At 41.0% G+C, this 22,505-nt stretch overlaps 5 protein-coding genes and 1 non-coding gene across 9 annotated transcripts in view; 2 read left to right on the top strand and 4 right to left on the bottom strand.

Moving 5' to 3' along the window:
* Window positions 1–20: 20 nt before the first annotated feature.
* rgs9bp (regulator of G protein signaling 9 binding protein) lies at window positions 21–2,742 on the bottom strand. The gene is made up of 3 exons (XM_077509055.1): window positions 2,248–2,742; window positions 919–1,225; window positions 21–851 (listed from the first exon to the last, which is right to left on the bottom strand). The coding sequence occupies exons 1-3, from the start codon at window positions 2,338–2,340 to the stop codon at window positions 472–474; spliced, it is 780 nt and encodes a 259-aa protein (XP_077365181.1). The 5' UTR covers window positions 2,341–2,742; the 3' UTR covers window positions 21–471.
* Window positions 2,743–3,197: 455 nt separating this feature from the next.
* On the bottom strand, window positions 3,198–7,930 carry LOC144009350 (kinesin-like protein KIF20A). Its single transcript, XM_077509058.1, has 18 exons — window positions 7,726–7,930; window positions 7,508–7,603; window positions 7,316–7,435; window positions 7,072–7,210; window positions 6,808–6,992; window positions 6,623–6,710; window positions 6,409–6,564; window positions 6,226–6,341; window positions 6,097–6,173; window positions 5,865–6,011; window positions 5,634–5,799; window positions 5,390–5,572; window positions 5,156–5,295; window positions 4,915–5,080; window positions 4,731–4,839; window positions 3,991–4,061; window positions 3,756–3,875; window positions 3,198–3,669 (listed from the first exon to the last, which is right to left on the bottom strand). Exons 1-18 carry the CDS (start codon window positions 7,768–7,770, stop codon window positions 3,457–3,459), a joined length of 2,337 nt encoding a protein of 778 aa, XP_077365184.1. The 5' UTR covers window positions 7,771–7,930; the 3' UTR covers window positions 3,198–3,456.
* A 435-nt stretch (window positions 7,931–8,365) lies between these two features.
* On the top strand, window positions 8,366–18,424 carry anks6 (ankyrin repeat and sterile alpha motif domain containing 6). Of its 2 annotated transcripts, none has more exons than XR_013280891.1 (18): window positions 8,366–11,591; window positions 12,109–12,318; window positions 12,644–12,833; window positions 12,909–13,059; window positions 14,362–14,406; window positions 14,488–14,692; window positions 14,772–14,878; window positions 14,972–15,123; window positions 15,216–15,453; window positions 15,894–15,943; window positions 16,167–16,361; window positions 16,456–16,618; window positions 16,786–16,994; window positions 17,204–17,396; window positions 17,466–17,533; window positions 17,661–17,789; window positions 17,877–17,973; window positions 18,230–18,250. XR_013280891.1 is itself a non-coding variant. In XM_077509044.1 (18 exons), exons 1-18 carry the CDS (start codon window positions 11,260–11,262, stop codon window positions 18,277–18,279), a joined length of 2,772 nt encoding a protein of 923 aa, XP_077365170.1. In that variant the 5' UTR covers window positions 8,367–11,259; the 3' UTR covers window positions 18,280–18,424. The 2 variants fall into 2 exon arrangements, 1 of the variants encoding a protein (XP_077365170.1); XM_077509044.1 differs by having other exon boundaries at window positions 8,367–11,591; window positions 17,661–17,777; window positions 18,230–18,424.
* On the bottom strand, window positions 8,673–10,282 carry rps20 (ribosomal protein S20). Its single transcript, XM_077509057.1, has 4 exons — window positions 10,115–10,282; window positions 9,315–9,414; window positions 8,990–9,063; window positions 8,673–8,894 (listed from the first exon to the last, which is right to left on the bottom strand). Exons 1-4 carry the CDS (start codon window positions 10,115–10,117, stop codon window positions 8,712–8,714), a joined length of 360 nt encoding a protein of 119 aa, XP_077365183.1. The 5' UTR covers window positions 10,118–10,282; the 3' UTR covers window positions 8,673–8,711.
* LOC144009853 (small nucleolar RNA U54) lies at window positions 9,139–9,204 on the bottom strand. The gene has a single exon (XR_013281055.1). It is a non-coding gene; the product is annotated as a small nucleolar RNA U54 (small nucleolar RNA).
* Window positions 18,425–20,395: 1,971 nt separating the features above from the next.
* Window positions 20,396–22,505, top strand: part of ahrra (aryl-hydrocarbon receptor repressor a) — a 61,187-nt gene continuing 59,077 nt past the window's right edge. The window contains exons 1-2 of one of the 3 annotated variants that reach the window (XM_077509444.1): window positions 20,396–21,647; window positions 21,902–21,994. In XM_077509444.1, coding sequence (XP_077365570.1) covers window positions 21,933–21,994 — 62 coding nt within the window. In that variant the 5' untranslated portion in view covers window positions 20,396–21,647; window positions 21,902–21,932. Of the gene's footprint in view, window positions 21,995–22,505 lie in introns of all 3 variants that reach the window. The other 2 variants (XM_077509443.1, XM_077509442.1) reach the window with 2 other exon arrangements.

Genomic DNA, 22,505 nt, shown 5'->3' with positions numbered 1-22,505 from the left:
CCACAGTCTTCTCACAAGGATTTGTTTACACTCCTTTATTTGTTTTATATACAAATGAATGCATCATTTTACCAAGCAGGCAATTTATAAAAATAAAATAAAAATGCAGCTTTAATGAGCCTGCTACAGCATGGGGAGGTAGATCAATGGCCAGACTCATTCGTAGAACGGTGCATTCGTCTCAAGTTTGAAATACTAATAAGACCAAACACATTTCCATACATTTAAGAAAGCTACAACAATCCAATGACAGTTATCAATGGGGAGAATACTCAAGTTTTTACAAACTACAGTTACTTTGGCATCATTTTGAACAAGCTTAAACGGGGCTCCATACTCATGGACTGATTTTTTCCACACTATCATACAGTTTTTAAAAGTATTCAATTATTCTAAACAGTAACAGGACTCTGACTTGATTTCAATTTTAGGCTACTTCACCCAACTCAGTTATTGAGGTTCAAGTTTTACTCATGAGAAGAAGAAGATACAGACGCATAAAGCGGTTGCCACCAAAATGACCGCACACAGCAATAAGAGCGCCACAATGCGTCCGTGCTGGCCTACAGGCCTCCGTCCAGCGAGGTGCTCCTCGTCCACAGAGAGCAAAGCCAGGGAGGCGCTGTCGGCGCTGCCCAGTGGTTCGGCGTTAAGCGGCCCGTGGGGCTCCACCATCCAGCGTAGCACGTTCACCTTCGTTTCCATGTCGACCATCATGTGGTCAATTTGCCTGATCTCCTGCTCCATGGTCTTGCGCTCCTGGTGCTCAAGGTCATCGAGGAGGTTGGAGTTCAAAGCCCTGTTTAGGTCTGGTAGACTGAGGGCTCGAGCAGCCACTTCATTGCTCCCTCCTGTGTGAGGACCAAAAGCGTAACCAAATATTGTACACAAAAATCAAAACATTTATTTTTTGTTTACCTTGCAGGCCAGTTTGCACTAAACTAGTCGACTCAGCAAGAGTGAAGATGTCGCCCATGCTGTAAACTTTGCGCATGTCAACATGGAGGAGCTCCAGGCTGGACGAGAAGGCCACCCAAAGGAGCTCCATCTCCTTGCGCTGCACCGCGGGGAGGCTCTTGTCACGAAGATGCAAGGTGAGATGCTGGCAGATGGTCGCGGCCAACTTCAGGGCCGTCTCTCGCATTTGCCTCAACTCATCTCGCAGCTGCAAGCTGTCAGTGCAGCCGCCGACACATGACGCGAGATGTCGATAGCATGCAACCACCTGCAGCAAGTCAAATAACGATTACACCGTGCCTCTTCAAATATTCACTTTAAAAACAGTATTTATTAGGGGTGTCAGGCTATTTGTAACTCAGTGATTAATCATGATTAATCAAAATTCTAAGATGTGATTAATCTGATTAAAAAATGTAATCGTTTGACAGCTCTAGTTAACGTATGTCATATTTCATATATGTACTTGCTCATTCCTACATAATACATCCATTTTCAACATTCTCAGGGTTCTGCCATTTAGTCCCTGTACTAAATGCTGTTGATTAAAATTGACATCAAAGTGCCCTCGGGTGCGCATTGCTACAATGTGAGCCCGAAGGCACTTTGGTGTCACTTTCAGTCAACAGTAGAGGGCGTTAGAGGACAAAATGGCAGTGACACTATAACAAAGTGAAAATCTGGACCTTTTGCGTCATGTATGAATATGTTTGACAATCTTATTAGTTTATTACAACATGTTTTTCATATATTCTATATATCCTCGAAAAATTCACCTCAGTTATATCTATAGTACAATAATGGTCAAAATGTGGATGTAGGTTAACCCATTAACATCCAACCAAAGGCCCAAATGCCTCGCAACCTAGATATTTGAATGAGCACAAAGATGCAACCAAGCAAGAAATCCTATTCAGTGAGAGTGCTGTTTTAGCCACAGGGATGAACTTGCTTGTGTTGTTCTTACTTTTGCCACTTAGGAGTCAAGGAAAACCATATTGCATATTTGGTGTTGATTTAGAGACTTTATACTAGTTTTTGCTGAAGTATTGTGACATTAATGGTGTGGTCTAGCTACAAAGAGATCCAAAATGATCAAGTTAGAGATTTTTTTTTTTTAATTAATTCCAAAATTGTGCAAAAACTAAGTTTGGTGAATGTGAAAATATGAGCCCGGGTGGTGTGAATTTTTGGAGCAAGCTGAAAATCAAAAGGTAGAAATCGGATGTTGTATGTGGGAGTTGAAGGACGAAAAAGTGAGATGAAAAATTCACACAGAATTAAGCTTACCTTAATCAAAGAATCCACCAGAGTTTTGGCATCAACCACAGCCTTGTTTGTGCCAAGTGTGATGTCATTTCCAACTTTATTTACAAGTGGCATGAGGATGACTTTCCGAGTATCGGGCACAAAATTCTGTTCTGGCTTGCCGCCCTTCACTGTGCAGGTTGATCCTTTTTCCTCACGAGACGTTTCATTCACAGGTTTAAGGTCCAGTCAGGGTTCAAGTCCAAGACAGCAGAGCGATGCATATTGAACTCAATACTCCGGTCATGTCATCCATAGACATGTAAGTACGCTTTTGAGGGTGACAAAATATTGGAAAATGATGAGCATAAAGAGGCTAATAAAATGATGTAACTTCAGCAAGATGCTAATCCCGTGACTGACCCCTTTGCACCGACGCAGGATAAAGCCAACAACGGTAATCTCATTAACTGTCACTGAGTGCGAAGACAAGAGCAGCTGCCCGTCTCAAGCACAACTGTCCTTTCACTGAGGGGAGGTTGTGCTCTTATCTCAAGTGGCTAGATGTCTCTTTCGCTCTAATTGAAGGCAATGTGCTTCCAAATTTAATTCAAACAGAACAGTAGACATGGAAGAAAACAGTATGAATGTTTTGGTCCATTTTGACAAATGAAATTTTCAAATTTCAAAATTAAATAAAAGGTTGTAAGAAAGCCAAAAACATTTGAGTGGAGTATGCTGGCAATTTTACCAATTTGTTACTAGTGGGCGGAGCTTACATTAACTCTTGTAGAGTTGGTTTAACACTAAATAAATCAACTGTCAACAGTGACCATTTAAATCAGACCGCGTCAAAAATACACTTTGGGATTTGAAATCAACTCTGAAACATTTAACACCAAAATTTTAACACTCCATTTAGATTCTCAAAATGTACAACTATAATAGGTAAAAAAAATTCATTACAATAAATCAGTCTGGATTTTTTAATTAGAATGATGAAATTGCATTTTTAATCAAGTGCATAAATAAAACTGCCATGTTGGAACATTGCTACAATTGCACCTAAATTGCATGGAACATTGCACCTCTGGTAAGAACCTTGGGAGTCTTGTTAATTAAAACATTTTATTAAAATAAAAACTACAGAGACAAAACAACAGGCACAAATTCAAATACCTTAAAAAAGCACCCCCCCCCCCCCCTTTTTAGGAATTTAAAAACATACTGGTTAATAAAATGTTGCGCTAGTCAGCGGCGTGGAGTTCCATTAACTTTCCCGAGTGTCCGGCCTCTGGTCTTATGAGGGGATGTAACCACTTCCTTGAGGTTGGCGAGCAAGCCTTTCTTGGTTTTAGCCTGAAATGGTGACTTTGGAGTAAGCTTGGAGAGTTCCGTCTTTAGGGAGGCAATTTCCTTGTCCTTTTCCAAGGACTGGGATAGAATTTCCTGCAATGATTTCCTCTAAACCGAAACGTAAAAACCAGAGTGAGTGAGTGTTTTGTATCTATCATTATTGCAAGTTTGGGGGTGGGGTCGCTCCACCTCACCTGATCTTGGTTCATCACCTGAAGATCTTCTAGTTCAGCCGATTTCGTCTGATAGCCATCTCTAACCGTCTGAAGGGTTTCACTGAGTTCAATCAGTCGTTTCTCCAAGGACAATATCAGCTAAAGTTAAAATATTTGATGCAGAATTTAAAGCTGCAGTACTGAACCCAAACAACAATTGTGTTTCAAAGTTACAATGACTGGTTGAGTGGCTAATTCAGTTAAATGTTTTTACCTGTTGTTTATCCACACACATCCGTTCCACAGCACTTTTCTCATTGTAGAGATGTTTTAAACGTTCCTCCCCTGTAGCGGTGAAACAAAAAAAAAAAAAAAAGTTGTCATTTTGGGGATTTTAAGGTCACCACAGTTACAGAAAATGAAATAAGCAACTGCTTATTTCACATCGCAATTTGGGAGTCAGTTTTTTTAGTTTGCGCAATAGCAAAAAGAGAATCAAATGCTGAGACAAAAGTGGGTGGGGGGGCGACTTATCTTCACATTACCTACCGCGAGTAGCCAGAGGAAGCTCTGTGCTACTTACGCAGAAGAAGCTAGCTAGCTAGCTAGCTTCTGCTAGCTACTAGCGTGCCTAAATATGTTGGAGTCACTCCTAAAGCAGTAATCGTTGCCTGCATGGCGGTGAATAAGCGATATTTCTTACAAGTGCCGTGCTCACAGAAAAGGAATGGCGAGAAAAGCCGAAGAAGACATGCTAAATGCTAAAGCCAACATTGACAGCATGTTTAATGTTCTCAAAATTACATTAAAAAAAGATAGAAAAATAAAGTTAGCTGCTCTGTACAATGTGGATGTAAGAAAATGTTTCAAATAAGATCAGTTATTCATTATTTTGTCATATTTATTGTGTTAAAATAAATAAATGCTTCATTTAGCTGGGATTAACCCGTCAAAAATAAATTGCTCCAAAATAATTTTCCCTCCCAATATCCTATAAATAAATTAGTTACAAACCTGCATCTTCAAAGTCGTTCAATGGTTGACACTGACACGACGCGTCGACAGTATCAAGTGTGCGCACACTGGTCCCAGGTGCCAACTCTGAAAGCTGTCGCTCGAGTGCCTACAGACAAGTTAGACCCATATTCGAATTATTCATTGCAGCCACTGTCTATTGACAGTATCTTGTGATGTCTACCTCGACTTTCTCCTGCTCTGCTGTGAACTCCTCAAGAGGCACATAGTCATCTTCTAGGCTGTTCATGGCGGTCTCGTAAGCATACTCTTTGATAGCGTCCTTGTACATCTCAAACGTGTCCTCCAGCTTATCTTCGTATCTCTCCCTCAAAGCTTCAATCTGTTGGCTAAACATTCAAAGACATGCACTCGCGTCGCACTGTTCGTATAATGATCCAAACCTCCCAGCAACGGTTCAAAACCTGCGACGTTCCTCGCTCTCCATGATCTGCTTTAACATGGCGTCGCCCATTTCCTTACGGATCTCCAGCTCCTGCTCCACGTTTCGTCTTCGCTCGGCCAGCAGTTTTGTTCGGAGGCTTTCGATCGTGTCAAGTAGCTCCTGGTGAAAAGTTTGACGGCAGAAACCAGGACACTACAATAGACCTATTGATAAAAACTCAAGGTCCGAGAGACGAATGTAAAAATCAAGTTACGTTCTGCGTCAGTAAGGTCATATCAGCGTCGTCATCTTCATTCAGCAGGTCATCATCAGACAGATAGGTTTCTTCTAGTGCCCGTCTATCAATCATGCCGTTCTTCACCAGAGATTTGCCATTTGGACCCACCAGACATGGGGACAGAGATTCTAGGGACTCGTCTGGGATCACCTGCACCACCTGAAGACAACATGCGGTACACAAGTGGCTCATAACACAAAAACGTTATTTTCAGACTTACCCGTTTGGCTACAGCGGAGAACTTCATAACATGGAGAGTCTCGTCATATGTATTAGCGCACTGGCTAATGTTGACGATCATCGAAGCTCTTCCTTTACCACAGAAAACCGCCTGGAACAGCTTGGTGAGCTTGCTCTCTCGATAAGGGATGCAACTGCTTTTTGTTCTGATTGGATGAAGAACGATCGGACAGGTCGCAGTGACAATTGTCATACTGACAACAGATTTTACCTTTCGGTCTGATTGTTGCGCAGGGCAGTGATGCACTTCCCCAAGATGAGGAGCGAGTTGTTAATGTTTCCAGCTTCTTTTAGCCTCAGCCCAAACGTTTTGGTTTTGTCGCATCTTTCGGAGCCAGCTAAGTCGCACAGTGAAAACCTAAGGACCACAAATGATTTTGTTTTGTTATGGTGATTGCAGCTACTAGTTAGCACAATTGACTTCAAATTCCAGCGAGACTTACTCTGACATCCATTTAACTTGGTTTCCCTCCATCTTCAGCAGCTTCATGATAAATATGCTGTGGCTGTAGGGAAAGTTCTCTCCTTTTAATAACATGACAAAAGAAAACGTGATAGGGAGGAGTGAACACTTTCCTTCTGCTTGAGGACTGGTTCATCTTTGTGGCTGCGGCGCTTCGGTTTTTGTTGCCAAACTGCAGTAGTTTACTAGCTTCAGACAAACTCTGGATGTTGATCCACCGAAGATCTGGGAATGAAAGTTCGATTATGAAACCAACAACATTTGCGTCTTTGACGTTCAGGTTAAAGGTCACCTTTGACATAAGCATTGCAGGCGCCGTCGTCACAAACACGGAGAGCAGCACGTTTCTTGAACTTGGAGCAAAAGGACGGTTGAAGGAGATCGTAGACGAGCTCGTTGTAAATTTCAAAGAATGCCACCCATAACGCAAATTGGCAGCTCTCGTCATCTGTTAGAGGGTCAAACTGTAGCTAACTTAACTAACTAGTTGAATTTCTGAGGGTTACCTGATTGATCGTCACACAAAGTGGGCGATGAAGGTACAGAACAGGACAAGGAGTCTGATCCATTGCTGGTTCTCAAGGGATCACATTCCTTCAAAGGGAAACATTTTATGGAGTCAGGCACACAGAGCAGCATAGTCACAATGATTTCACTTTTAAAATATAACTTGAATGTCACATGACCTCACCTCTTTGAATGATGCAAAAACGGCAGCTTTTGCACTTTTCTCTTGTTTGACTTGGTCACTATCCAGAAATCGAGTATCGTTCCTGAGGTACGGCTTCACATCCATGCCCCCATACTGGCGCCCTGTCATGTACTGAAAGGTGGCATCCAACACTCGAGGCAATATTCCTGGTTCTTTTGAAGTTCCTGATCGAGTTAAATTTCATGGCACTTCTGTATAAAATTGCCTCATTGAAATGAAATCCCGTATAATTTGTATTTTGACCTTGGATTGTGAAGGTTTTCCCAGCATTGGTGACACCATAGCTGAAGATGAGTGAAGTCTTTCCATCCAAGAAATCAGACATTTGGCTTTTGACAGTGTGGTCATACAGCTCAGTCTGGCTTGCCTCTGGCCCAAAGATCTACGAAATGTAAGAGTAGAGCAATTCTAAAACAACACTTTAGCTCATTTGTGCAAAATAATTGTTAGCAGAGTGAGGGGAATATTGTGGTGAAAGGTTGCTGACCTTAGAAAATGAAAATTTATGTACAGACATAGCGATGCCTTTCTCACGGCATCGCATGGTGGCAGAACCTTTCGGAGCCTGCAGCGTCACCATCTGGTCGTTTTCTATTACTACACAACCCTGATTAAAATACACGTAATAAAAATACATGAGCGTTTTATGACTGCTCAGACTAAATTTAAGTCTACATACCTGATCCTCGTTGTCAGACAGCTCCTCTTTAGAAAAAGGTCGAATTCGAAGGTAGACATTCATAGTCTGCTGTTCTGTTCCTCCAGATGTTTCCGCCTGAAAAAAACAACAAAAACCTCAGACCAGAAATTGACTTTGTAAGTCCGAGGTGCCAAAGACAGCTAGAACCTTGCTTAATCACGACAAATAAATCAACGAAAAGGTGTACAGTGTTATACCTGTGCAGGTGAAATAAAAGCCAAGTCCATGTCAACAGACTCCATGGTTGTTGTCCTTGATCGAGGCTCACAAAATCCTTCCGTAAAAGTATTAATCCGTGCAAAACGCTTTCACAGAGCTTTGCTGGTAGCATGAACAACAGAGGGCCAAGCAATTACTTTTAACTCAGAGCTGGTGCGAATGGAAGAAACAGCCAATTGAGAGCTGCAGCTTTAATGACATCAGTAGCAAACCTGTGACCAATAAATTGGTTCTTGCTGTAAATTCTGATTATATTGACTAGTAAATCTTTTTTTTTAGCCAAATATCATAAAGGGGGTAGGGGTGGGTTGACTGGGTAGTCAATTTATCACAGCATAAAAGTATGTATTTAAAAAATGCTGTTATAGGATTCAAATGGATGTATTGCGTAAGTTAAACAAAAATTGGAGACATGAAAAAAAAAAAAGTTCCCCAAAATTAAATCAAATGCAAACGTATTGTACTAAATACATTTGATGATACTTAAAAAAAAAAAAAAAAAGTACTGCACGTGTAAATACTATACTGTCGCAGATAAAAAAAATAAAATAAAAGTTACCAGTACTGCATGCATGGCTACGTTTTTTTTTTTTTTTATTCAAATATACATTTTTATTTTATTTAGTGACTTTTACATACATTTTACCACCCAGTGCTCTTGTTTATAAAGACTTAAAAAAAAGTTAAACACTTCATAAATAATCCAAGTGTGTTAAATAGGGTGTTTCTTTAGCGCAGATTTCACTCATTGCAGAGGTGATCTCAAACAACCCTCAATGATGGCGGGACTAATGTATATACAGTATAGATTGTATGGATACCACAATTCAAGTTTTAATACACTCAATTAGGCTGCAAACACCTCAAGGAATCCATTAAAAATATTACAGCCTAACTCGCACACACAGGAAAAAAAAAATGCAAGTCAGTTTTCCCCTGTGTTCTTTATTGCATCAGTGCATATTTATGCATCAGCGATGGTAACTTCAACCTCAACACCAGGCTCGATGCTGATGGAGGTGATCTGCTTAACAATTTCAGATGGGCTGTGAAGATCAATCAGGCGTTTGTGGATCCGCATCTGGAAGCGATCCCAAGTTTTGGAGCCTTCGCCACAGGGGGTCTTCCTGGTGGTAATACGCAGGGTCTGGCCAAGACAGGAGGAGAAATGTGAAACCTGCCACTGTCAACAGGCTTTAGTTTTGACATTAAATACACATTCTGCATAAAAAAAGGTTTTACCTTGGTTGGCATGCGGACCGGTCCCTTCACCTTCAGGTTCTTCTCCTTTGCACCACGGATCAAGTCGGCACAGACTGCAGGGGGGTGGAGGGGTGTTAACTGTTACATTCACTTCATCAACCACTTTAAAACATGATGGTACTTTCAAATAAAAGCTCAGAATAGCGTATTCCATTCATCAGGGTGATCAGAAAAAATATATATCTTCACAGCAAATCAGCAAGAGAGAATCAGAATCTTTGTCAATATATAATGTATAAAGGCATAATTGTTTTGATGTACATTGTATAGTGACAAAGACTGAGTCTAAGGCTTGTTTAATTACCTTTCTCCAGAGACTTGACATTGCGGCTGGTGAGGGTGATGCGGATGCGGTGGATGGTCACCTCAGTCTCAACAGGTGCCTTCCCAGAGTCCTTGAAAGCCTGCATGTAAGTAAATAAGCAATTCATCGCATTAACGTCATTTCTAGAATTCTTTCTAAATCAAGTTTTTATGTTTCTTTTTTCAGAACATATCCTCCACTAGACTATATATATTATATATAGTTTGTTGTTGTTTTTTTTAGTGCATCATTTGGTTGGTACCTTAGTACCAAATAACATTTGATGTGAGTTGAGGAACTTCATTTGCATAAAAGTAGTCCTTTGCCACTATCTTGTGACGTCTAAATTTTGATGACGATTTACATATTGTGCACAAGTAACTAGTTTACGCAGGCCTAAGAATAAATTACTATAAGTTTTAAATTTGTTTTATATTTATAGGTTATATGTCTTTTTCATGCAATTAGCTCTAGCGTTGGCGTCGAGTGAAAACTTTACATTAGGCATCGACGCAAACGTGACTTCACTACATGGAGCTGTTCAGTGATACTTTCTATGTCTTGAATTTGGATTGATAACATGCACCGCTAAAACCGAATTATGTTCATGGCCATTTTGTTAACATACTGCCTGTGGTGGCGAATATTACAAGGCGTGAACGCTACGATTGTTAGCCACATTATGCTATTAGCCGACTCGATAAAAATTAAGAGTACCAGTTTGCCTTAGATTAGAATCCCTTTCAAATAACCACGCGAACCTCGTGAAAGCAGTAATAACAGAGCTGTTATAACCATACCATTGTGACAATTCCTGACCGACTTATTCGGAAGAAAATTACGCGAACAGCGGTGAGCCAGGAAAAGTACCAACAACGTGGTTAGCTTTTCAAGAAAGAGGGCTTGGTAAGGGCCGTTTCATGCATATGTACTGTTCATCCGGGTTCTTCTCGCTTCTTCTTCTTGTATTATACAGTTCGTGACAGCGACACCAAGTGGCATAGCACGGAGGGGTAATGGGAAGCCATTTGAGCATTTTTATTAAGTACTAGTACTGTACAGTACTCTGTCGTCACTAAAAAAGATTATTATTATTATTATTACTACTACTACTACTACTACTACTACTACTACTACTACTACTACTAATAATAATAATAATAATAATAATAATAATAATAATAATAAATCGGGTTTATATAGCGCTTTAGCAGAATGGGGCCCACGACAGTAGAACTTTTAATTGTTTGAATGATATTTTTGTTCTCGGTGTTATTAATTAACGTTAGTAACACTGAATTACCAATAAATAGATGTAGGACGTTAGCGCCATCTAGTGGTAAAGTGCGAATGACTCACTGGTCTGTTCAATTATCGAAACATTAACTGTTTTTAAGAAAAATGGTTTTCATTTTTAGTTCAATTTTATGTTAAGTACATTTCAATTGTATCATTATGTATACTTTATTTCCTGTAATTAAAAACAACCTTGAGGTTGTGACGTTAAAATTTGATTTGGAAATTGTTTTACCGACATTTGACAAGCGACTATTGCAGAAAGTATATTGTTCTGTATAAATATTTTAATTTAACGATAAAACAGCAATTAACGTCTCAAATGGCATTTTCTTTTGAAAGGAAACCGGAAGCTGTCTCCGATTAAAGGATGCAAGTGATGCAATTCTTGAACAAGTAACGGGCAACAAGGCAGTGTTAGCCGGTGGTAAAAGTTAAAGCCCATGTCACAAGTTTTCTTACAAACGAGAGCCCGTGAGTATTGTTATGATTGAATAATACGAAGAGGAATTTAGTCTGTTGCCGTTTCGCGCCGATAGGAGGCTGCGCATCATGACGTCCAAACGCAGGCCGAGTGACAGAGGAAAAGTTTCAAACTCATCTTGTCCTTAAAAGTTGAATGGGAGTGGAATAACACCAAGGAGCGAACATGAACTTCGGCGTCCCCGCTAACTCGCTGCTTCTCCTCCGTGCCTGCGATGAGGGGGACTATGAAACGGCACGGGGAATTCTGGAGCCCGGAGCCTCGAAAGACTCGGGGAGGCAAAGCAGGCTGCGCTCGGACGCGGGCTCGGATTGCAACACGGCGGATTTGTTATTGTCTCTCGTACCGGTGGACTGCACGGACGAGGAGGGGAACACCGGCCTTCAGTTCGCCTCGGCCAGCGGTCATGAAAATTTGGTCCGTTTTTTGCTTCGAAAGGGAGCCTCGGTGGACAGCCGTAACAATTATGGCTGGACGCCCCTCATGCAGGCTGCCAGGTGGGCTGACCCCGAAAACATCTCAATCAGGAATTTTAATTACTGTAGAAAGTAATCTGTCATTCACATAGACAAGTTTTAATAGCACAATTGTACATTAATGGAACACTTCTCAAACGTTTAACACTATGTTCCACCTCAAAATAAAAGCAATTGTCAAATATTAAATGCAAATGTTTGGTTAAATCACTGTAACGGTCTGCACAGTCAAATGGTTTAATGTAGGGTGTGCCTCACCTGCTGCCCAAAGTCAGCTGTAATAGACCCCACCCGTGACCCTAACAAGGTCAAATGCTATAGAAAATGGATAGATGGATGGAAGAGGACAAGCAAACTGTAATATTAGTCATTTATAATCCTCTGCAGTGATGTCAGTAACGTGTTACAAACTAACGTTACTCAAAAACGAAATTAATTTGTAATCTACTTAGTTACTTTTTAAAAATAAGTAATAAGTAAAGTAATGAAGTTACTTTTTTAAGGTAACTGTGGCAACATTGATCCTCTATATGTTTAGATTTGGCCACCTGACCGTCGCCCACATCCTGTTGGAGAACGGGGCTGACATTAACGGAAGGAACAGGCTGGGTGCAAGTGTCCTGACTATGGCGGCGCGTGGCGGACACACGCACGTCGTGAAGCTTCTCCTGGAGAGCGACGCCTTCGTGGACGACTTTGATCATCTGGCCGACGCTGTCAACAATGAAAATAACAACAACAGCTGCAGGTTTGGCCACTTTGTCGTCTCTGACGGTCTAACAGATGACCTGAAATTACCTTTACAGGTGAACTGAACTTGACTTTTGAATGCATATGTCCAATTGTTCATTGTTTCTGTACTTGCTGTTCTCTAAAATGGAGCTTAGCGGCAAAATTCACAACAGGTGTTTTATCCATGCATGAACCATAACATTTCTTGATTCAATTAGAATTGGTATTTAAACAGCCCTCTTCATCTTTTAAGTTTGTCCTGAAATTTCACACAAAAGCCATTGTGAATGTTTTAGAATGTTTGAGGTTGCTTGTGCATTTCCCCCCCGCAACGTGGTTAGTTTCGGAGCTGGTGAAGGCTGCGCAGGAGGCGGCGCCCGAGATTTTATGGACGTTACAGCTCTGATGGTTGCGTCTCAACACGGCCATGAGGCCATCGTGCGTCTACTGTTGGAGTGGGGCTCCGACGTCAGCTTTGCGCAGAAGACCACCGGATGGGGTCCCCTCATGGTGGCTGCACTCAGTGGGAAGGTGGGGGCCTTGAGCCTACTGTTACGTGTTTGCGTTTCGCGGAACAATGACCACTCAAGTTGTATTCTTCGCAAGGTGGCTGTGGCCCAGCAGCTGGTGGAGCGTGGCGCCGATCCAGACCGAGTTAATGTGCTGTCCAAGACAGCGTTTGAACTCGCCATGCAGCTAAAACAGAGAGAGATCAAGGCTTACCTGGATTCCATCACGACTGTACGACCACAGACTGGTAGGATGCTGGAATACTTTAAAGTTAGCTTCTAAAAAGCTACATTTCTAGATCATACTGTTGGGTTGTTAGCCGTTATACAAAATGGCTTCATTCATTTCCATTCACATACATCATATGAACACTAAGCAGGAGCTCTGTAATTCTTCCCTTCTTTTATGTGCGCGTTACCAAGATGGGCATTTACTGCAGTTAACACTAATGTGAAAGCGAAAGCAAAGGGAGGAAACGCTCCCCCAACACATTCAACCCCTTTGATGCTTCTCTGCATCAATGGTGCGGTATTTTGCCAGCAGAATGTGACAAGGTTTGTACGAGAAATGGAAATTCTTGACATTTTTATGAAAACTTTTGTATTTGTCTTATTTTATTTTACTTGCTCAATTAAACATATCTATGTACCTTGTACATAACATACACTATTAACAATTACTGTCATTTATGTAATATTTCCCTGCGATTGGCTGGCAGCCAGTCCAGGGTGTCCACCGCCGGCTGGGATAGGCATGACCCGTGACCCTTGTGAGGAAAAGCGGTCAAGAAAATGGATGGATGGATGGATGGATGGATGGATGGATGGATGGATGGATGGATGGATGGATGGATGGATGGATGGATATATAATATTTCTAGTACTATTGCAAATTTCCCCGTTGAAGGACTAATAAATGATAAAGGCTATCTTATCTTATACAACATATATTAATTAATTTCTGTATACATAAAATGTGTAACTTGTACGCAGCATAATGGCAATTTTAATGTAATAAAGCATTTTTGCACCAATATATAAAATTGTCAAATCTGCAACGTGTTGGAAAGTCAAGACAAAAATCTTTTTTTGTAATTTCAATAATAATATGAGCCCCCACTACTCTAACCATTGTATTTGTGAGATATGAATTTAAAAAAAAATTAAAAAAAAATCCACCCGTTTTTATTCATCTCAGGGGCGGCCATTTTGACTTTTTCTGCCACTTGCTGTCGACTGATGATGACATCACAGTGCCTATGGGATCAGGTAACGACGCACCTGCTTTCTGGGTTTGGCCATGTGACCTTCACGAATTGGGCACTTAGGCACTGTGATGTCATTTTCAGTCGACAGTAAGTGGGAGTACAAGACAAAATGGCCGCCCCCAGGGATAGATAAAAATGGATGGATTTTTCTGCTGAATTCATATTCCACAAATGCAGCATTAATCAGAATACAAAGTTTAGACTAGTGGGGACACATAGAACATATCGTAAAGAGCATTTTTAACTTCTTAAAAAAAATCTTGAAATCTTGTTTCTTCCCAGACGATGAAAGACGAAGACCAGACGTGTTCAGCGCCCTCAAACTGGGTACGTTGAGATTATTTTTTTACCATTCCAAAGATAACATTACCGGTTGTTTATTTTATTTTTTTCTGTGTTTATGTTCAGGAAATTCCCAGCTAGTGAAAGAAATATTGGAAGAGGATCCCACTCAGGTGAATTCCTCCAATCAGGAGGGAGCATCGCCGCTGATGATGGCGGCGGTGAGCGGTCACTTAGAAGTTGTGCAACTGATGGTGGAGAAGAAGGCCGACATCGACAAACAGGACGGAGTCCACGGGTGGACGGCCTTGATGCAGGCCACATATCATGGGTGAGCAAAAAAAAAAAAAATGCTACAATATTGTGGCATAAAGGTGATAATAATTTACCGATTATTTTTCCTCTTTCAGAAATAAAGATGTTGTCAAATACCTTCTGAGTCAAGGGGCTGATGTCAACCTTCGAGCTAAGAATGGATACACAGCTTTTGATTTGGTCATGCTGCTGAATGATCCAGGTATTTAACATATTTTTATTAATTTTTTTTTCACTCTTCAATATACGCTTGAATTACTGCGTAATTGTTTGTATCTTCACTGGGTTTTGTCAGACACTGAGCTAGTACGTCTGTTAGCGTCGGTGTGTATGCAAGTGGATAAGGAGAGGTCCAAGCACCGTGGCAGGAATTCAGTGGCTCATTCCAAAGGCAGGCACGCCCTCAATAATGCCCCCGTGCCACCTGATGACAAAGGAGGCCTCAAGGTGAGTTGTTTTCATTTCCATTTAGTTGCTCCAATATTCGAAGTCCAGTGGCCCCTTGACCTACCGTGAAAAAAATAATCCACCATCGCCAGTCCTGGTGGAATAGGATGTCGAATCGGTTCCGGCGGCTGAAGCTGACTCACACTCTGAGGCACGGCCTTTTGTCCAATCGGCTGGCTCCGTTCCCCGACGACGCCGAGACGTCCCTGGACGCCACCATGAAGGCCGACGTGAAACCTGCTAGTGCCGCTAACGCCGCTCTGGCACCCGGCGGTAGCCAGGGAGTAAGTGACATCAGCGGCGTCTGGGCAGTCAAGAGCAAAGACACGGGTAAGACAGAATTGTGAGAGTGAGTCGAAACATGACATTTTGATTAATATTACATAAGTGAAATATGAGTTAAGCAGTCAAATCTGGGTGCGGCCATTTTGCCACTTTCTGTCTACTGAAGATGACGTCACAGTTGCTCAGACTAAGACCAATCACAACTCACCTGTTTTCTGAAGCTGGGCTGTGATTTGTCGTTAACTGAGACCTGAGCAGCTGTGGTGTCATTTTCACTCGACAGCAACTGACAAAATGGCCGCCTTCTGGTGTTGAAAAAAATTGCTGGGTTTTGCTGTTTAATTCATATTCCACTAATCCAATATTAACCAGAATATTCTATTTAGACGAGTCGGGCTGCATACAACATATTTTTGTCAAGAAATTTGTTTTTGGGTTGACTTCCTCTTTAATTATAATAAACGTGCTGTTACTTTCCTCTCCAGGTCTTTGCAGGGCGTCGTCGGAAAAGGAGGACATGCTAATTACCACAATGGTAGGAATGAATACTTTTGCTGTAAATAATATCATGGAAATTTACTTTTGTAAAGTATTGAAAATATTAGCAATTTTCAGATTTTCCCCATATGTTCCATAGACCAAACATTCTAATAAATATAAGCCATTTGTCGCCATCTTGTGGCCTCTATAGGCAATTACAGTCGAAGAAGAAATTGTCTTACAACGTTGCAGTTCATTTATCAGATTTTCTCATTCAGCTTCGAAGTGGCGCTCCCCTTACCCGGCTGCCGAATGACAAGCTAAAGGCGGTGATCCCTCCCTTCCTGCCCCCATCCAACTTCGAATCATGGAACTCGGACCGCTCGCACCTCCTCAGGGAGGGAAAAAGTGAAGCGCCCCGGCTTCCGATGCCTCCACAGAGAAAGTTGAACAGCAGCGGAAACTCTGATATTGTGAGTCAGTGTTTGTCTGCGGAAAAGATGGGGTATAGATTTGCTCATACATTTTATGTTCATTTATTATTTTTTTTTTTTTTTTTTAATCTAGACATCTATCAGTCGAGTGGTGAGCAGGTCCATGAAGTTTCCTGGCATTCCCAAGGGGCCGTCGTCATCATCTCCTTCCAATTCTGGCCACTATCACTCACCTCACTCTTCTGGGGGCTCCAATGGGGTGGCGGGGCTCAACCGAGACACGCACAACCGCTCAGGTTCACCACATGGTCACAAAATGCGTAGCTTGAGCATACTAGCATGATGGATTATGAGAAAGGGTCATAGCATACTACAATACAGGCTAAAATTGGCTCTCATAGTGGTAGTAGTCTATCGCATGTTTTGCATCTTTCCCAGTGGAGTGTTGACATCTTTCCACTAGGGGGCAGTGCAGATGGTGTTCTGGCCCAGATAGCGGCCCAACGGAAGAAGGCCGCAGGCCTGATTGACGTGAAGACTCAACCTCCCGACAAACCGCACAGTCAAACTTTAAGTCCACCTTCAGCCGCCACCGCCAGCATGCCGACACCAGATATCAACCTGCCTGACACCCACTCTAATCTGGTCACCTCTGATGTCACCTCAAGAAGGGTTAGTTAGCATCATGTTTGTGCAATCAGTTGGGTTTGTTATGTGTAAAAAAAAAAAAAAAAAATGTAATTTTTAAAAATAAATAAATAAATAAAAAATTACAAATTAAAAAAAAATATATATATGGACATCTGAGGTTTTGGTCCAGCAATTTTGCTTCCCACTATGGACAAATAATGACTGACAAAAACATTCTTCATTCCTTTTAGAAGTTGGATTTAAAGAAGAGACCTCAGTCTGGGAATTCGTCCACCTCTAAGAGCACATCGCCCACCCTGACCCCGTCTCCCTCCCCGACTCCCAAACCCCCCGGCGGGCAAGGAGACTCCTTGTCCTCGGCGTCTTCCCATCCTCGTTCCAAGAGCAGTGGGGGCTCCAGTAGCGGGACCATTACAGATGAAGGTAATGAAACACTGGCTAATAGATGGGAAAGCATCAACAATTTTTGTTGTTATCTTTTGGATTTTTCAGATGAGTTGTCAAGTATTTTAAAGAAACTATCCTTGGAGAAATATCAGCCCATATTTGAGGAACAGGAGGTACTTATTCTTTTCTTCTAACGATATGTGAGGTTAAGTTGTAATGATAAAAAATGTGTTTGGCAACGTTAAACTGCTGTGTGTAAAAAAAAGAAAACAAAAGGCTGATTTGTTTTTCATTTATTAGGTGGATATGGAAGCTTTTTTGACTCTAACAGATGGAGACCTGAGAGAACTTGGCATTAAAACAGATGGACCTAGACAACAGATCTTGGCAGCCATATCAGAACTCAATGCCGGGAAGGTACAAGTATAAGTTAAGGATCATTTCAGTTTGACAAAAAGATATGTCATCACCCTGAATGAGTGAGTTTGTGAAACGAAAATGGTGTGCCTTGTTCAGGGCCGAGAAAGGCAGATCCTTCAAGAAACTATACACAACTTCCAGTCATCCTTTGGCAGCAGTGCCAGTAACCCGAGACCACCCGGGGAGCCTCGCTGTGAGTGTTTCATTCTTCAAAAATTTGGTCATTTGAGGGACTATTCCACTCTTTGGTTTTGCTCAAAAGTGATACATTCATAAATAGACAAGTATTTTTTTAGCAAAACATTTCTGGATAATCCCTGAAAACATTATTAGTGGAGTTGGTGCTGATGTTTTGTCAGTAAATGTACATAATGCAGTCGTGGGAAAAAGGAAATGAATTGGCTATGACCTGGTAATCACTATTTTTACACCCTTTTCCCCCACTTCAGCTCCAACTAACTGGATGAGACACCAGGTTCGTTCCTCCAGTAAGAGGTAACTCCGAAGGTTTCAAGTTTTTCAGTTGCAAGACGCAAACAAAGGGATAAGAATGAGATATACAGTATTGGGATTTTTGTTTGACTATTTTCTTCTTTGGTAATAGATGGTTCAGTTATGAAAAAATAAACATGAAAATGGTTTAATATTGAATTTTATTTTATTTTTTTTTTGGGGGGGGGGGGGGGGGGGGGTTATTATGAGGAACAGTTTCCAGTGGTTGTCTTATTCAAACCTTCTCCTAAACTGAATTTGCTTGAAAACTATAAATAGAATATATTGAAAGTCATTTTGCCATTTGCCGCTGGCTGCGCATCACTGACAAAATTGTTTGGGTCACACGTGAGTGTGACCTTGGACAACATTGTGTGCATGTCAGTGCACGCGTGTGAATATTCCAGATGACTTGTGACTGTTTTCCCGCCCCGCTGTCAACACTCGTACACATCCTTGAAAGTCGGTTATTAGCAGCTGTGTCCAACGCCCAGCGAGCACGTCTCTCTCAGGCTAGCATATTGTTAGCATAAACAGTTGTTGGCTCCTTTCACATCACCATTCCACTGTCAACATCCCAACACAGAGTCTCTCTCATACTGAAACTAAAAATGACAATTAGTGCATTTTTATTGCTGTCAAATTTAACCCGAGCAGTATATGTTTGTTTTGTCTCCTTGAGCAATCATTAAAGTCACGAACGGCCTTGCCCTAAATAATTGTGACAGAAATGAAATGAGTGGATGTTAAGATGTCACCCGAGAGTGACCGTTGCCATCAATGATTCATGTCCATTAGAATCAGACGTGTCATGTCACCTCTCCGTGCTTCCCCCGAAATCCCGCGGAGACGTCGTGATCAATGAAAGCCGCACTATTGCAACTGGCATGTGGCTTTCAGTGACTCCATTGTCACCGGCACGCTCACACGCAGTTGCGTGCGAAGGTAGGATGCGAGTAGCCTTGGCAGGGCTTAATCTAGATGGCGATGCCAGTGGATTTATGTTGATACCATAGCATCCCTCTAGTTTAAATCAAAGGCCCATTTTCTGATAAGGGCCTGTTATACACTTTCCACAGTGTGCTCGCATTGCCCGGATAATCTTCTTTTTCTAGCTCTCATACGTGCTTAAGGGCTTGTTCACATACATATTTTAAGAAATAAGCAGATAGTATATTTACTTGGTTGTTTAGTTTCACACTTGAAGGGTGGGCAGGCATTCCAGACACTGAATTTACACAATATATATGTGTCCTTTAGGATATGGGGTAGCTGCACAACTTGTACAGTTTACGTACAGTATGGATTTTGGACAGCAGAGGGCAGTGCAACACACTGAGCATATTTTTTTCCCCTTGAATTTGGAAGGATATCAGTGGCAAGCTTTACTGCGTTGGAAAAAATAAAAAATAAACAAAAAAAAAACAAAAAATAACTGTGTTAATATATATGTATTTAAATTTTATAATTATGGATTTTGGTCTGATTTAGTAATTTCCAATTCCAGCTTCTGAAATATATCAACAATACTTACTGTATACCGTTAATGTCAATAGCATTTTCTCTATCGTGACCACTTTGGGCCAATTAAAAGCGTATAAAAAAAAATAAAAAAATACCAACTACATTGAATCATTCTTTTCTAGTAAAACTAGTTTCATTCTAGACTCAGCACTTGATTTTTTTTAATGGGCTACGTCATTTCCAGATTCTCAATATAATTAATCATTTTCGGTCAAGGGGACAATTTCATTTATTAAAGAGGCGTTTAATGGCTTACCATGCACCAATGGAAACTATGAATGACGAAACTTTGATTTTTAGGAAGTGGAGATACTCTCTATTGACCATGGAGAAGAATTACATTTTAATTGAAGAAGTACATGCTTCCTCTGTTGACTTTGAAGACTATTTTCAGCGTTAAAAAGAGGTTAAGTGCGAATGTGTTAAGAAATCATTTTTGACGTTGCACAAACAAAACTGGAAACGTCTTAAAATTGTTCACGATCAACATTATTTTTATTATTTCAGATTTTTTTTTTTTTTAATTTGTGGTCAATAATCACATATGATAGGAGAATACATATTTTATTACACTAACACGAAATTCATCAGTATAAAATTATGCACCAATATGAAATTCTGTTTTACTCGTAACAAAAATATTAAAATTCAAGCAAGCAAAAGAATTTACTGTATTTTATTTATTAAATTCAAGCAAGCAAAAGAATTTACTATATTTTATTTTCTCCCAATAGCTCTTGTTTTGAAGGATAACACCTAACTTCCGTCCCGATCGCCCTTCTTCATTGAAATTGACTTATTTACTAAAACACGTCCCAGGGCGCCGCTCTCCCCTCATCCATCCAATTAATTCGATAATGTAAGTCCAGTTGGGCGAAGTATCGCACTCGAGCGTACTGAATTTCCTTGTAAAACCAGTTTCGCAGCGGGAGGGAAATCTTCCGGCTCGTAACTAGCGTCGCCGACCGCAGACGGTCCCTGTATGAATGTGCATATTAGCGGCTGGGCTGCCCTTAGCGTGTGACCCCTCCCCTGCTCTCCGAATGCGTGTGCGCGTGCGCGCACCGTCGGGGTCGGTTTGGGCTGATGCCGGCTTCACGTGAACCCTGTTAATACCTAAACTTACTTTAGATTAAAATGATTTAAAGATAAAACGCGTAATTTGTGATCACGCCTGTAAAGCAGAGATGTACAGAAAAAATATATAGTTTTAATGTATTTTTTTTTTTTTTTTTTTTTTTTTATTGTTTACAACATTGCTGAAGCTAAATGTAAAAGCGGAGCAAATGTTGACTTGTTGTTTTAAGTTTCCCCACTGTTCTTTAAAGTTGTTTTAAACATAAAAACAACCATTTCAATGTGAAATTTTACATACTGAAGTTACAGCATGACGCATATTTGAAACAAAAACTTACAAGTTTTTATATTTCCAACAGGCGGACTACACCTGAAAGCACCACAAACCTCGTGTAGCTTGGATGCGTATGAGCGTCTGTGTGTGCGCGCGCATTTGTGTGTATGCGCTCTGTTTGCGAGGCGGAGTTGCGTGCGAAGAGCTCGGCATGTCATTCAGAGGAATCCGCCACCTGAAAGGCGAGGAAGTGAAGGCGACTCAATTGGGTATAAAGCATCAGGCAACATCTGCCGCGAGCACTAACAAAAGCTGATGAAAACATCAGCTCGGAGCTCTTCGATTGATTTGATTAGATCTCCCGTGGATTTATCACTTGCCACTCTTGAGGTGGGTGCACCCCCCACTTGGGACGCATCTCTCTATTTTTTTTTTTCGTGCTAAATGTGACTCCACTGCAACACTATACTGGACTTAACTAACAACCACCGCGTGTCTAGGTGAGTATGCTTTTGCACTTATTTCTATCCAGCTTTTATGTTATTAATATGCTATTTTTGACTAGTTAACCCTGAACTTTCTATTTTGCACCAATTAATTCTTTCTCCTGTAATCAACTGCAGTTACTTAAAAGGCGTTTGAGCTCAACTTTTCTGTCATGCTGTGAGTCCCAAAACAAACTCGGAGTCAGATAGATGAAAAGTTGTAAAGTCCCCCGTTTGTGTTTGTTATTTTTTTGTGTCTCCTTCCACAGCGCACCTGTTACCTCCACGGAGCGCAAGATCATGATCCCACCTGGAGACTGCATGTACGCGGGCAGGAAGCGGAGGAAGCCCGTCCAAAAGCAGTTAAGAGTCATATTTGTTATGTTTGTAAACAAAAACCTGGACGCAGCTTTGCTTACAGATCACATCACTTTTCTTTTTTTTTTTACTCGCCTGGATGTAATTTTTATTTTCGTGACTTTGAATGTACTGTACTTGTTTTGTAGATGCAGGCTCAGGAGACTCGTGTGTTGACAGTTTATAATATATACAGCTATATGACTCCACGCCCACCACCCAAATCTTGTCTGCTCGCTTCATTATTAAAAAATGCAATTTTCAGAAGTTGTCATCAAATGACAAAAAAAGGAATACACATTTTAAAGCATTTAAATAATTAAGCAAAACCCTCCAGTGGAGTGTAATTCCATCAATTTAATTCAGTTAATTTTCAAAGTGAAGACAGTAAAGCTTCATTTATGAAAAGCATATATCAACTTTTGAGTCACTGACATACATGAAATGAGCTGTTAGGTGCTAAAGTCATTTACAACGCACCAAATAACTGTGTTGTGTGAAGGGTTGTTGAGTTGA

Source organism: Festucalex cinctus, chromosome 20 (assembly GCF_051991245.1).
Source record: "Festucalex cinctus isolate MCC-2025b chromosome 20, RoL_Fcin_1.0, whole genome shotgun sequence".
NCBI classification, from domain to species: domain Eukaryota; kingdom Metazoa; phylum Chordata; class Actinopteri; order Syngnathiformes; family Syngnathidae; genus Festucalex; species Festucalex cinctus.
Note: the sequence above shows the minus strand (reverse complement) of the source record. Positions and strands in the feature narration are given on the sequence as shown.

Excerpts from the sequence above, each read along its gene's own strand:
- rgs9bp (XM_077509055.1), bottom strand. The coding sequence starts at position 2,340 with ATGCCACTTGTAAATAAAGTTGGAAATGACATCACACTTGGCACAAAC. Across the intron at positions 1,226-2,247 it reads TGGTGGATTCTTTGATTAAG|GTGGTTGCATGCTATCGACA; the intron begins GTAAGCTTAATT and ends GACTTGCTGCAG. Across the intron at positions 852-918 it reads AGTGCAAACTGGCCTGCAAG|GAGGGAGCAATGAAGTGGCT; the intron begins GTAAACAAAAAA and ends GTCCTCACACAG.
- LOC144009350 (XM_077509058.1), bottom strand. The coding sequence starts at position 7,770 with ATGGAGTCTGTTGACATGGACTTGGCTTTTATTTCACCTGCACAG. Across the intron at positions 6,993-7,071 it reads GAAAACCTTCACAATCCAAG|GAACTTCAAAAGAACCAGGA; the intron begins GTCAAAATACAA and ends TAACTCGATCAG. Across the intron at positions 6,711-6,807 it reads TTTTTGCATCATTCAAAGAG|GAATGTGATCCCTTGAGAAC; the intron begins GTGAGGTCATGT and ends TTCCCTTTGAAG.
- rps20 (XM_077509057.1), bottom strand. Across the intron at positions 9,064-9,314 it reads TGTCAAGTCTCTGGAGAAAG|TCTGTGCCGACTTGATCCGT; the intron begins GTAATTAAACAA and ends ACCCCCCTGCAG. Across the intron at positions 8,895-8,989 it reads CGGTCCGCATGCCAACCAAG|ACCCTGCGTATTACCACCAG; the intron begins GTAAAACCTTTT and ends TGTCTTGGCCAG.
- anks6 (XM_077509044.1), top strand. The coding sequence starts at position 11,260 with ATGAACTTCGGCGTCCCCGCTAACTCGCTGCTTCTCCTCCGTGCCTGC. Across the intron at positions 15,454-15,893 it reads AGTCAAGAGCAAAGACACGG|GTCTTTGCAGGGCGTCGTCG; the intron begins GTAAGACAGAAT and ends TTTCCTCTCCAG. Across the intron at positions 16,619-16,785 it reads AGACACGCACAACCGCTCAG|GGGGCAGTGCAGATGGTGTT; the intron begins GTTCACCACATG and ends TCTTTCCACTAG.